The sequence below is a fragment of the Lissotriton vulgaris genome, chromosome 3_2 (genome assembly GCF_964263255.1).
Source record: "Lissotriton vulgaris chromosome 3_2, aLisVul1.2, whole genome shotgun sequence".
NCBI lineage: Eukaryota > Metazoa > Chordata > Amphibia > Caudata > Salamandridae > Lissotriton > Lissotriton vulgaris.
The window spans coordinates 64,921,473-64,933,744 of record NC_141690.1 but is presented as its reverse complement, the minus strand read 5'-3'; the positions used below and the strand labels follow the sequence as shown (position 1 = coordinate 64,933,744).

The following is a 12,272-nucleotide window of genomic DNA, read 5'->3' as shown; positions in this document are numbered from 1 at the left end:
GAATTTCGGTGCACACACTGCATCCCCAAATGCGATGCAGTGTACGCAACGAAATTCATTATATTTATTTATATGTTGACTTACCTGTAATCCTCTGTATTCCATAGATTACTACCCCCCACCCTGCCCCTCCCCTCCCCACGTCACCACGCGGCAGCTACTCCCACCACCAACCGCTACTGATATCAATGAATACTGAACGACATCCCACACACCATAGGTCGGAAGTTTTATAAGGTTTGGTGCTTTGAATGAACTTTCAATAACCTGTAAACCACCTGTAAAACAGGGGAATTCTGTGTTTAGTATTACGTGCCAGCCCAGGCCCAGCGCCTGGTAAAGACAAGCCTACTCTGACTGTTAAATGACACTTGGTATGCTCTCTTTTGATCCCCCTTGCATATGCGGTTTGATTTTCATGGAGATGTTTGTGCTTTGCCTGCAGGGCCTTTGCTGGTGCCACTGTGCATGACTTCTTCAACTGGCTCTCTGTGCTCATCCTGCTCCCTCTTGAAGTCGCCAGCGGCTACCTTTACCTCCTCACTGACCTAATTGTGAAAACCTTCAACATTCAAAGTGGCCAAGATGCTCCTGACCTCCTGAATGTCATCACAGACCCTTTAACTGATCTCATTGTTCAGGTAGGGCATGCCACCACATCAGAGCGGTACTGTGCAATTCTCTTCTTCATATGAAATTAGTAATTCTTTTTAAATGCTGAAAATTTGTCTTCCCCAAGTTTAGCTGTAGTCACATGGTAATGTTGAATCTGAAGAAGCAGTTCTGCTCAATCTCTCCGTGGTCTAACCAATAAAAGAGCATGTGCGATTTGTCATGCTACTAATTAAGGGCCACATTTATTAATATTTCAAGCAACACAGCAAGACAATGTGCTGTGCTGGCTGATAGGCAAAGGGCGGGAAAGCATCATATTCACCAGTATATGGCACATTCTTGCTCTCTGCCTGATCACAATCTGCTGCCTAGCGCCAACACAGGCACCCTTGTGCCATAGTGCAAGGGCGGCTGCATTGCAGACAGTACAGCTGTTGTGCAGGAAGAGACACCTTACTGCACAAAAACAATTCTTAGACTTTGTTTCCTCTTTCTAAGTGCAACACATCTAGAAGGAGGAAATAAGAAGAAATAAAGATATTTCTCCTTGTTGTGCATTTCCCAGGTTTACCGGTCTTGGTAAGTTTAGGAATGCACCAAAATTCATCGATGGATGCAGGCAAACACCCAGTCTCCACCCATGGAATGGCTTCCCAGGGCAGAGTAACCCAAGGCAGCAACTTACGCTGCCTTGCGTTTGCAACTTACGCTGCCTTGCGTTTGCAACTTACACTGCCTTGCATTTGCAACTTACGCTGCCTTGCGTTACTCCAGATTTATCAAGCAATGCAGGGCCATGCAAGGAAGCCTTCTGTTGCTTAGTAAATCCGACTTAAATATTCGGTTGCCCTGGTGACACCATGTGTGAAGCAAAGACAATGTAATACAATGATAGATCTGGCTATTAGCCTCTTTGGGTCGAGACTACCAGACAGCACAAACTGGGTGTGAAAGATCTTTTGTGGGCTTACTGAAAACCTACAAGGGTTTAGAGCATGCCCATTGCTTATCATTGGTTGGCCTTATTGTAGTAGTGTGTAGTAGTGTGGCTCACTGGTTAGAGGCGGCAGACCCGAGAGCAGAGGACGGCCTGGGACCAGGGTTCGAATCCCGGCACGGCAGGTTTCTGGACCAGGGTCAGCGGACTCGATAATTCTCTTGCCTCGGTGCCCACTCTGATCAGCGATCACACTCGGCAACTCTGGGCATTAGCTTGCCTCATCTTCACTAACGGCCCCACCAGACCGCCGGGGATGCCTGGTCTCACCCTGGAGATACCCATTAAGGGACCATCTCTCAGGGAAGCCAGGAAGTGTTTCGCAGCGGTCAAAGCGCCTTGGGACCCTCCGGGTAAGTAGTACGCTATATAAATGCCTATACATTTACATTTACATGTACACTCATGCACTTTTTATTTGATGGCTTTCCTTGTCCATCTTGCGTTTGTCCCTCCCCTAGAGTATACCCTCTTTACTGTCCTCTTGACTGGCTGACTTGTGTCCTTACCCTGCTCACTTTTTGGGAACTACTTTTTAGGTCTTGCTTGTAGACAGCGCGCATTCACTGCCACTTGGTAACAATCTACTGTTTGTAAAAAAAAAAATCTAAAAAGGGGCTTTCAGCCCACCCATTACTACTATTGGTTCACTGTATGGCCACTCTCATTTCCTTGCTTTTGAGCAGTCAGTGTGTGCAGACTTCACTTCCTCTTGTGTGCTCCCCTATTAGTGGAGCTTGGACCAAGCACGGATTAATGTATTTATTGGTGTCATTCCGCCTGTCGCACTGAGATGGAGGCCCTTTTATATTACTGCTCTGTTGTTTTGCTTGCTGCCTCACTTTCTCCTGCATTGTTGTTTATACTTTTTCTTTGAATCATTCTATGAGAGAGCATGTGATTTAGGGCTGCTGTCTGCCTCGGTGCAACCCACACCTGTACTACTTTCCCTCTCCCCCGCTCCACATTCGGCCTTCTTGTCCCTCCCTTTTTTGGGTATAGCGCAAATTAAATTTGAAGGTGTAGAATCTGTTTACAAGGGCACTGGCAACATTACAAAAGGTCACATTCTTCATTTTATTGAATCTTTCTGGATGATGGCTATCCCAACCCTGGGCCTGCCACTCAGTGATTCCTTCCAATTTTGAATACTGGAGACAGGGCCTAAATCACGTCTGGGAGGGACCCTTCGTGGAATCAGGTTTCTGTGAGGCACATCATGTCCAGTTGCTTTTCACAGATACACGTGTAAATATCTAATATGACACTAGAGTGCTCTGAAGTTTATACAGACCATCAATCATTTATTATTTTCCTAGACTGTTAAGCTATTGGTGGGGACCTCATACGGTCTAGGAAGCATACCATACCTTGTCTACGCTTGGTTGAACAGCTTTCAGCTGTCCAGATGAGTAAATTATCCTCATATGTGGCAGCGATACAGGGATTCTAGCCCCTGGTTCCAGCCAGGCAGAGATGGGCACAGACGGGCTTGTCTTCGGCATGCCTGCGGCGCACCCTGCTGGGGTCTTGCTTTTGTATGCAGCCAGGAGAACAACCTACCAAAATGGCGGCTTCAGTTGTTAATGTGGTGGAAAGTGCAGTGCAATACTTCTGACTAATAACATTTTAAAAAACAAATTGATTTCAGCCTCCCATCACCCGAACACAGTTAAACACCGTTCCCAGTAATAGCGTAAAACTTTAAAATGATGCTCTCAGGTCCCCAGCACCCCAACACAGTAAACAGAACTTTTTATTTCAGGTGAAGTGTGTCCGCGCCGTGGCCTCTCTCCCCATACGGATGGGAGAACAAATAGAGACCGTACCAAAAAGATAGCTCTAGTTGTCAATGTGGAGTAAAGTGCAGTGCAATACGTCTGACTAATAACATTTTAAAAAACAAATTGATTTCAGCCCCCCATCATCGGAACACAGTTAACCACTCCCATGCTGGTGACGAACCCCAGCCGCCACGCCCCGCGGTGGGCGTGTGCTGATGACGGCTGGGGTTCGTCACGGCCCGACCTGTTCTTTTGTTTACCGCACAGCGGTAAAATCGCGGCAGCAGCGAAGGGGTTAAACACATTTCCAGTAACAGTTGAAAACTTTAAAATGGCGCTCTCAGCGCCCAGCAGCCAAACACAGTAAAGCGAAAATTTCCTTTCATAATAATTTACAAAGATTAATTCATACATGTGGACATTTTAAAGTTCTCTCCAGTTTTCTGGGCCAAACAGATGGGCCCTATTGTACATATGTCATTTGATAACAGCTGTGCAACTGATTTCGGGCAAGGTTCTTTCATTCACCCACTGCAGAAACAAGCATTAACAAAGCCAAATGGTCGTGCCTTCTGGTTTGCCAGTGCTTTTTGCCAATCCCAGTCAACAATGATAAAAGGAAAAAAAACATAGTTACTGACGATGTTGAACAGCATCAGCAAAAAAAAAAGAAAGCATTGGGAAGCCAAAAGGCTGTGCAGAATGGCTAAATGCTAAAAAGATTAAACAACGCTGGCCACACCATAGGGGTATTTTTCTTTACTTTCAATCACACTGCACAGCAGCGGCACTGCTGTACCACATGACTTATAAACATCGACAAAGCCAAAAAATATAGCAATTTGGCTTGGTATTTCTTTGCCTTGTTGTCCAGCAGTGCAGCTGTTGTGCAACATGGTTCAAAGTTAAAAGAAAAATACATTGGCAGTGTTCACCTCATCAACATGTTTATTTACCTTTTTTCCATGATTGTACAACATGACTTAAAAAAACACATTGACAAAGCCAATAGATCTTGCATAGATAACACTTTTGGCTTTGCCAATGCCTGTTGCTTTTCTATTCCGCACTCCATCATAATGCATGCTTTTTTTCCAGCTTTCTCCTTCTTCTTTATTTTTATTTATTTATTTAAGCTTTTACCGCGCACAGCTACCCACAGTGGGTTTCCCGGCGCCAGGGACAGACTATAGAAGAAAGGACAATGCAGCACCTGACTTGAGGCCACAACCAACTATTGACTGCGCTTGGTGAACAGAAGAGTCTTCAGAGTCCTTCTTCTGATCCCCCATCCCCTAAAGTACCTACCTCTATGCTCTATTTGTTCTCTCTTGAGGCGGCTCTCTCTCTCTCCTTTGTAGATCTCCTCCGCTGCATGCCCCATCCCATGTTCCCTGTTGCTGTCTTCCTCATGTGCTTCTCTCCCGCCTCCTGTGTTGCTGCATACCTTATGTGCTTCTGCCAGTGCCCCTTTGTTGCTCTCGCCCTGGTGCCCCTGGTCACTTCTCATTGTTTTCCTTCACCCCAATTTGGGAAGGCCAGGGAGCAAATTAGTACGAGTCAGCAAAGAAGTTGGCTGCCATGGCACAGGATGGCTTGCAACACATAGGTTTATAAGCAAGATGACAAACGTTTGGTAATTAAGTTATGTCTGTTTTCTGAGAACACCAGCATATACAATGAGACTAATTTTGTTTAACGCTCCGGAATCAGTGCTTAATTTGACCTCGGTGTTTGCAGGTTGGGCCCACCGACACTCAGTTTGAGGGCTCACACTTATATAGCCATAACAGACTAAGGCTAAGTGAGAGAAAAACACAAAAGTTGGAAAGTAGGAGGAAAAGAAAAATGGAAAGAACACTGCCAAATGGAGAAAGCAGGCATGAAAAAGAACCTTGCACAAGTGAAATAAAGAGGCAAGCACTCTGGTGGGGCCATTAAAAGACAATGAGGTGGAATCAAGGTTTAGCAACCTTGGTATTGGGTACCTTTGAAAACTCCATGAGCTTCTCAGCAAAACTTTGAGCACCAACGCCTACTGTTTTACAAGTTAAGCACTGCCTAGAATGGCCAGGGATTGTGTTTGTGCCATATTTACGAGCCGGTGTGTGACATGTTTGTACCATGCAACATGGTACATGTGCAACGCAAACCTTAAGTGAGATTTATAAAGCCACGCGAGGCCACTTTACATGTCCCCCTTGGCTTCATAGATTTGGAGTAAAGCAACGCAAATCGCTGCGCTGTCTTACTCAGCGCAAGGGCTGCGTTCCATGGGCGCTGCATGGGTGTTCCCACGCGACTCCCATGGTTTTTGACGCATTGAGATATTTACCAGAACTTCTAAATCTGGGAATGTGCTAAAAAGATACGCCTTCCCAGGAGAGGCATAACAAGGAGAAATATCTTTATTTCTCCTCCTTACTTCCACTGTCGACGTGTTCTGCATTCTGCCGCACAAATAGAAAGAGGAATATGCATCACAGGACTGTCTTATGCAGGAAAGTGTCCCTTCCCGAACAAGAACAATCCTGCGTGCAATGCAGGCTCCCTTGCACCATGGGGCAAGGGAGCCTGCGCGGGCGATAGGCTGCCTAAAGGGCACAGCACTGGGGAAAAGGCAGGAATGCGGCCTATTATTTTAAATATGGCCCCTTCCTGCCCTTTCTCTGTCACACAATGCATCAAGTTCATAAACCTACCCTTGCGTCTTCAGTGGAAGCTTGCAACAGGGCTGCGTGTAATAAACAACCAATGAATAGCACAATAGGCAGCTGGTACCAGCAGACATTCTCCTTGAACTTTGCATCTATTACTCGTGAGCTCTAAAGCCACTTACCGACCCGTGGTAAGTAGCTCTGCCTCGAGTCTGGAATGTGGGACACTGCAAAGCAAACAACTTTCCTTCTGTAAACAGCAGGATGGATGTTCGACCGCTCGTTCATCTTTGACCATATAGACACAGTTTAGAGGAGGTGTCAACGTGCACACCAGGGTGAGCCCAACCACATAAAGCCCGCCCAGCCCCGCCCCAGGCAACCTATAAAAAACCCATAAAAACAGATACTTGCTTCAAGCTGAGAGAGTGCACTTTGAAATAACACCCGTAGGCTTTGGAGAAAGTCCTTGATCTATGGAACAGACCTGAATTTACACGTTTTTGTTGAATATTTTTATTATGATATAAAATAGAACAAGGTAAAATATACACCAATAGTCATGTAACCCATACATTTTGTTGTAATTTTTTTAAAATGAATACATATGTGCTCCTAATCATTGACCCTGTTCTCTGAATTCACACTTAGCATGAATATCTGTTGTGACCTGGGGTATGGGGGGGAGGGGGGGGGCGAGATTTGATTAGTATAGCAATAGAAACCCCCCTAACAGCGAATCTTTAGAGAAGCATAAACTGACCTGCAGAATGGCGGCGATGAGGCTACAGGATCTGAAATTTGTAATATTGGGCCAATGTAATTTGTAATATTGGGCCAATGTGAGTACTTCCAGGAGTGTCAGGCCCCGGAACTATTGGGTCTGCAAACTCCAGACCTGATCATTCCAGGCCCGGAGCTACAGGGCCCCTCAACGTTTCTGCAGGACAGTGGATATAGACAGCAGCATTGCCCCGACCCTGACACCCCCGCCCCCTCATCCCCCCTGCAGCAGTCTGATGGAGCAAACAATGCTCCCCTCAGACAGACGTAAGTGTGCCAAGCACCTATACCCACCCCCAACAACACTGTGGCTGACACTTTCTGCCAGTTCGAAGTAGGTGGAAAATGGCAGCATTGTGTAACGAAGTTTTGAAAAACTGTCGATTAAAGCACCCAGGGTCAGATTTGCTAAGATTTTACTCCGTGTTTGCGTTACAAAAGTGATGCAAATCGGGGCTAAATCTTTTTGTCCGATTTTTGTTCCAGCACAAAAGGGGCAGATTTACAAGCCACTTGCGTCACTTTTGCACCGTCATTGCATCACTTTTGTGAGGCAGCGGCGGTATAAAAGTTGAGGGCCATTTACAATGTGACGCATCTAGGGAGATGCGTAATGCGACACGACTCCAGCAATGCATGACTTTTCTGCCAACAGATGTGTCGGAATTTCTGACGCATCTGTCAATCCTTGGCCCATATTGTAAATACGGCGCATCCATGGTGATGCAAGCGTTTTGCATGGTGGTGCAGGGAAAGGGACGCATCTCTACAGATGCGTCACTTTCTTATAAATCTGCCCCAACGTTTTTTTAGCACTAGAAATAACATGAAAGTAACACGGAGCAGCGCAAGCACTGCTTAGCGTTACTTAGCACCAAAGGGGCGTACCATGTGTGGTTCCGTTCCCATACAATCACCCAAGATTTCTGATGCTAAACCCAATGTACTAAATAAAGTAGAAAGGGTTTAGCGTCAGAAAATAGCGCACCCTTCAACTAGGCGCTATGAAGGAGAAATGCCTTTTTTCTCCTTTATTTTCCAACTTTGCATGCGTGCTGTACTGTACACCTCACATACAAAATGGGAACATGTTTAAAATTAGTCTAAGCATAGTATTTTGTACTGGAAGGTTAACCTTCCAGTACAAAACGTATGCTTGACTCACGTAGACACCCCTGCACTATGGTGCAAAGGTGTCTCCGCGGCTCACAGCAGCTAATTTCAGCACCAGTGCTAGGAAGAGGGGAGGCGAGTGCGCTCTCCTGGTCTCTCCTTCTCCCAAAGCGCAGCGTAGCATTTGAAGTGGCTGCACCGCGTGCGTGACAAATTGGTAAATATAGTCCTAGTAACTCTGGGTCCAAATAGTTATCCCCCCATTCAGGAAAAAAAAACTTATAATAAGCTGACAGTAATGTGGAGCTACCCATTGGTAAGGTAGATTCTGGGCCCCAGGATCTCTGCACCAAAGCCTGGCCAGGTCATAATGAGGACCTTAAGGGGCATGTGTAAGGTTATTGTTTTTGATTCTTCTTTGCCATCCATCTGTCTGTCATGAAAGAACACAAAAGATGGACATTGCAACGATTTATACTCACAATAAATTGCTTGAGAAAGGATCCAGCCTTGTTTAACAATGTGAAGAGTGTTTGTGATTGCAGTCCCCTAACTTGTGGATATATAAGGGCATATTTATCTTGGAGTATGTAAAGTAATACTCCTGTAGTGCTTTTTAGGGCCAAATACATAGGTTTATGGATTGGCCGAAAACTGGGGAATATTTAGGGTACAAAGTGAAAACCTGGTGCCCTTTTTGCACTTTTATTGATAGCTAGATTGATGTTTTGGGGGCGATTCACAAAGGCATCAGTGCACATAAAAAAGTGCTTTTCGGTACTGCTACTTCTTATCATAAATGCTTTGCTGACTCTGCCCTTCAATAACATGGCAGACAGATAACTGGGAGACCTTGATCTACCCAGCCTTAGAGGTAATAGTACATAACTATTCTTGGTAGGATCAATATATCACTCAATCTAACTTCTGAAGAAATTTTTAAACTTACTATGGGGCTTATTCTTGAGGGCCCTGCATCACTTATACACCACATAATGTGGTATATGAGATTTATGAAGCCATGCAAATCCACCTAGTGTGGCTTTACGTGGCCTCATAAATCACGAGAAAGGCGATGCAGCTCAAATCGCAGCATCGCCTTACTCTGCAACCGGGAGGCATTCCATGCGTTGGAGTGTGCTTGCCCACATAACACCCAGGAATTTGACAGTACCTGAGATTTACAAATTGATGTAAGCCTGGGAAAGTGTCAGATCCATACGCCGCTTGAGGTGTGGTGTAACGAGGAGAAATATGTTAATTTCTCCTCTTTCTATGTGTGCTGCATTCTGCGGTATACACAGAAAGAGGAAAACGCCTCGTAGGGTTGTTTTTGTGAAGGAAGGTACCCATTCCTGCACATAAACAATCCTGCCTGCCACCGAGGCACCCATGAACCACTTTATAAGGGTGCCTATGTTGGCGCTAGGCTGCCAAAACCGTGCAAGAGCAGGCAGAAAGGACAGGAATGCTTAAATATGGTGCATTCCAAGCCTTTCACTTTGGCTTAGGGCAGCGCAGCAAGGTGCCTGGCTTCACTGCCCCACGCCAAAGTGTTATAAATAAGGCTCTATGGGTCTCATTTATGAAAAGTGTTGCATCGTTGGGGAAGAACAGCGATGCAACACTTTCCTTGGCACCGTCCTTGCAACACTATGGATGCTCCGCAGTTACACTAGGGCGCTCCATGTCACAAGGATTGACCGTCTGACGTATCTGGTGGCGCAGTATGATGCATTGCTGGTGTGTGTCGGTAAACTGTCACGACTCCAGTAATGTGTCGTTACACATGGGGAGAGTCCCATGCAAAAGGCCTGCGTCACTCCTACCGCCTGTTTGAAGCAGGCGTAGGATTGTGATGCAGTTAAGTCATAGAAGTGGCGTGTGGAAATCTCATAAATTTCACTGTGCCACTTCTACACGGCTTTTTTACAGGGGAATGCCCACCCTGCATACATTATACCTGATGCAGGTATAATGTAGCACAGGGCTTTACAACGTGCCGCATCTGCCTAGATGCATCACTTTGAAAATAGGGCGCAGTGTGGCGCATATTTTTACACCGCTGTAGTGTCACCAAAAAAAAGTGACGCAACACCAGTTTAGGCTCTCATGAATAAGGGCCCATGTATTTTAATGCCAGAAACTGGTTACTCATGGTGCGGATGTGCGTGTGGTCTTGTTATTGATTTTTTCTTTCTTTTTCGCTAGTTGGACAAAAGTGTGATCAATGGAATTGCAACTGGGGATGAATCAGTGAAAAATAAGAGCCTTGTGAAGCAGTGGTGTGTCGTTGACAAGTTCACGGTAAGTGATGATTCATCGTGCCTGGCGTGTGGTGCGTTGAAACATTCAGATGACTGCACACGTTATCATTGTAGAAATAAAGGCTTTTTTCTGAAGAAGATACTTGTTTTGCTGTGTATGATTTGATGATATCAACATTTTACCGGAGCCATCTATCAACTGTGCAGAGATTGTGCTGTCAAATTTGAAAGCGTTTTTGAGATACCTGGAAATTAACTATGCATTTCGATTTCCATTTATTAAAAGCACTCTGAGTCATGTAAGTATCACTTTTAGCCTAGTATTGGTTAACAGACTAATACAAATTAGGAAAGGGCCCGGGGCATCATGGGAGGCCGAGAAGAAGTCCTCACCGTGTGTTTTGTGGGCTGTGAATTAAAGCCAAATGCCTGCAAATGTTGTGAACCGGGTCACCGTGGCCCGGAGTTGCGTAGTTCTCAGTGACGAACAATGGTGTTCCTAGTAGTTCTGCTCTATTGACTCAGCACAGGCAGTGAACATGAACATCATTTCATTTCTCTACTATTAAGCTTTTGATCAACACCCTGCTGTTTGAGCATTTGAATGAAGGAGAGTAACCTGTTTGCTACATAGCACTCACTATCACAGTTTTTGCCATTTCTAGGAGCTAGAAACAACAGGTGGCATTATTATCCAGCTTAGTGACCATGGAAGGATGAAAGTATAAACTGGCCCTGCAGATCAGAACAGGCGCTGGTTTTTATGTTGTGTTTAACTATTTCCACACTGCCTAAATTACAGCAGCGGCCTCAGCATCTCATTACATACAGTGCGCATGCCCGCAACTGCTGTTTGCACCCACCTTTTGCACCATCCACTCGCTTTGATATTACAGAAGGGGCTGCAGACGCTTGAGTACCCCATTCTGTAATACGGCCAGCACAGCGAGCCCCATGCAGATGAGGGGACGCCTTTGACTCTGTCATATGGCAGAGCAGGCGCAGGGGAAAAGAGATGTTGGGAGTCGCGCTGATTGTATGTGACATATAGAGTTGAATATAGTTAGTGTGTTCTCCGAGGACACCCTGTGGGTACCTTTTGTGTTTAAAGTAACACCCTAATTAGCCAATAGCATGCCCAAATGTGGCACAGGACCAAAGCTGCACATTAGCTGCACCCGACTGAAGAGGCCCACTTAGGTCTCAACTAGTCTTGTGCTGCTGGCTTGACAGTCCTGTTGGAAGAGGACCGAGGCATGTGCCTAGATGCAATGTGAGGTTGCATAGTGAGCAAAAGAACAATAGGTTGGATTGCTAACCTGGGCACTTGCAAGTGGTTAGAACATTTGCAAAGAATCCTCCCAACGTTTTTTGTCTATTTGAAATACGAAATTATGTGCCAAAGTACAACTCTTGTAAGATTTTAAACTGGAACAAGTAGACATGGATGCAATTTTGAGCACCATATGTAATGAGGTGCATACAAGTGACAAGCACTGAATTTACTACTCCACAAAAAAATGCAAATAGCATGAAACCTGGCTACAAATGTCAACAGTGAGCATTTAACTCACAGAATCCTCCCACTGGTACTAAGCTGAGAATTCCAGCTAATTCGTTTGTTCAATCATTTTACTTAAAATCCACTAGTGTCGGGCACATTTTGCACTGGTTTGCAACCCATATTTTAATGACTGAATATTGAAAAAAAATGCTTCGCAGTGGTCTGCCAGTGCAAACATCATTTTGTTTCACGTCCTTAAATGTCAAAGCAATTTTATTTGCAATTTAGGCAAAATTGTACTCTAAGAGTGCAATGTACGTGTGTATCATTGTGCAAATCAGTTCAACCTGTGTATATTTAACTAACCCAGCTCGATTAGATAGTAGCTCAAAACATATTTGACTGGAGTAGTTATTTATTGTAAAAAGAAGATATTTCAGCATAGCAGCAAGGAATTGTTGTTGAAATGGAGTCCAACTTGATTCTAAGAACTGAAGGGGAAGTCTAATGAGCGAGTTACACATCACCCTCTCCCTATCGGCAGCAAGGTTT

General features: G+C 45.1%; 1 protein-coding gene across 2 annotated transcripts in view; it reads left to right on the top strand.

Annotated features, from left to right (window-relative positions):
* LOC147725336 (sodium-dependent phosphate transport protein 2B-like) overlaps positions 1-12,272 on the top strand; it is a 70,794-nt gene that overhangs the window by 42,511 nt on the left and 16,011 nt on the right. For both annotated transcript variants that reach the window (XM_086964009.1, XM_086964008.1), the window contains exons 7-8: positions 446-641; positions 10,161-10,256. In XM_086964009.1, the coding sequence (XP_086820135.1) occupies positions 446-641; positions 10,161-10,256 (292 nt within the window). The remainder of the gene's footprint in view (positions 1-445; positions 642-10,160; positions 10,257-12,272) is intronic.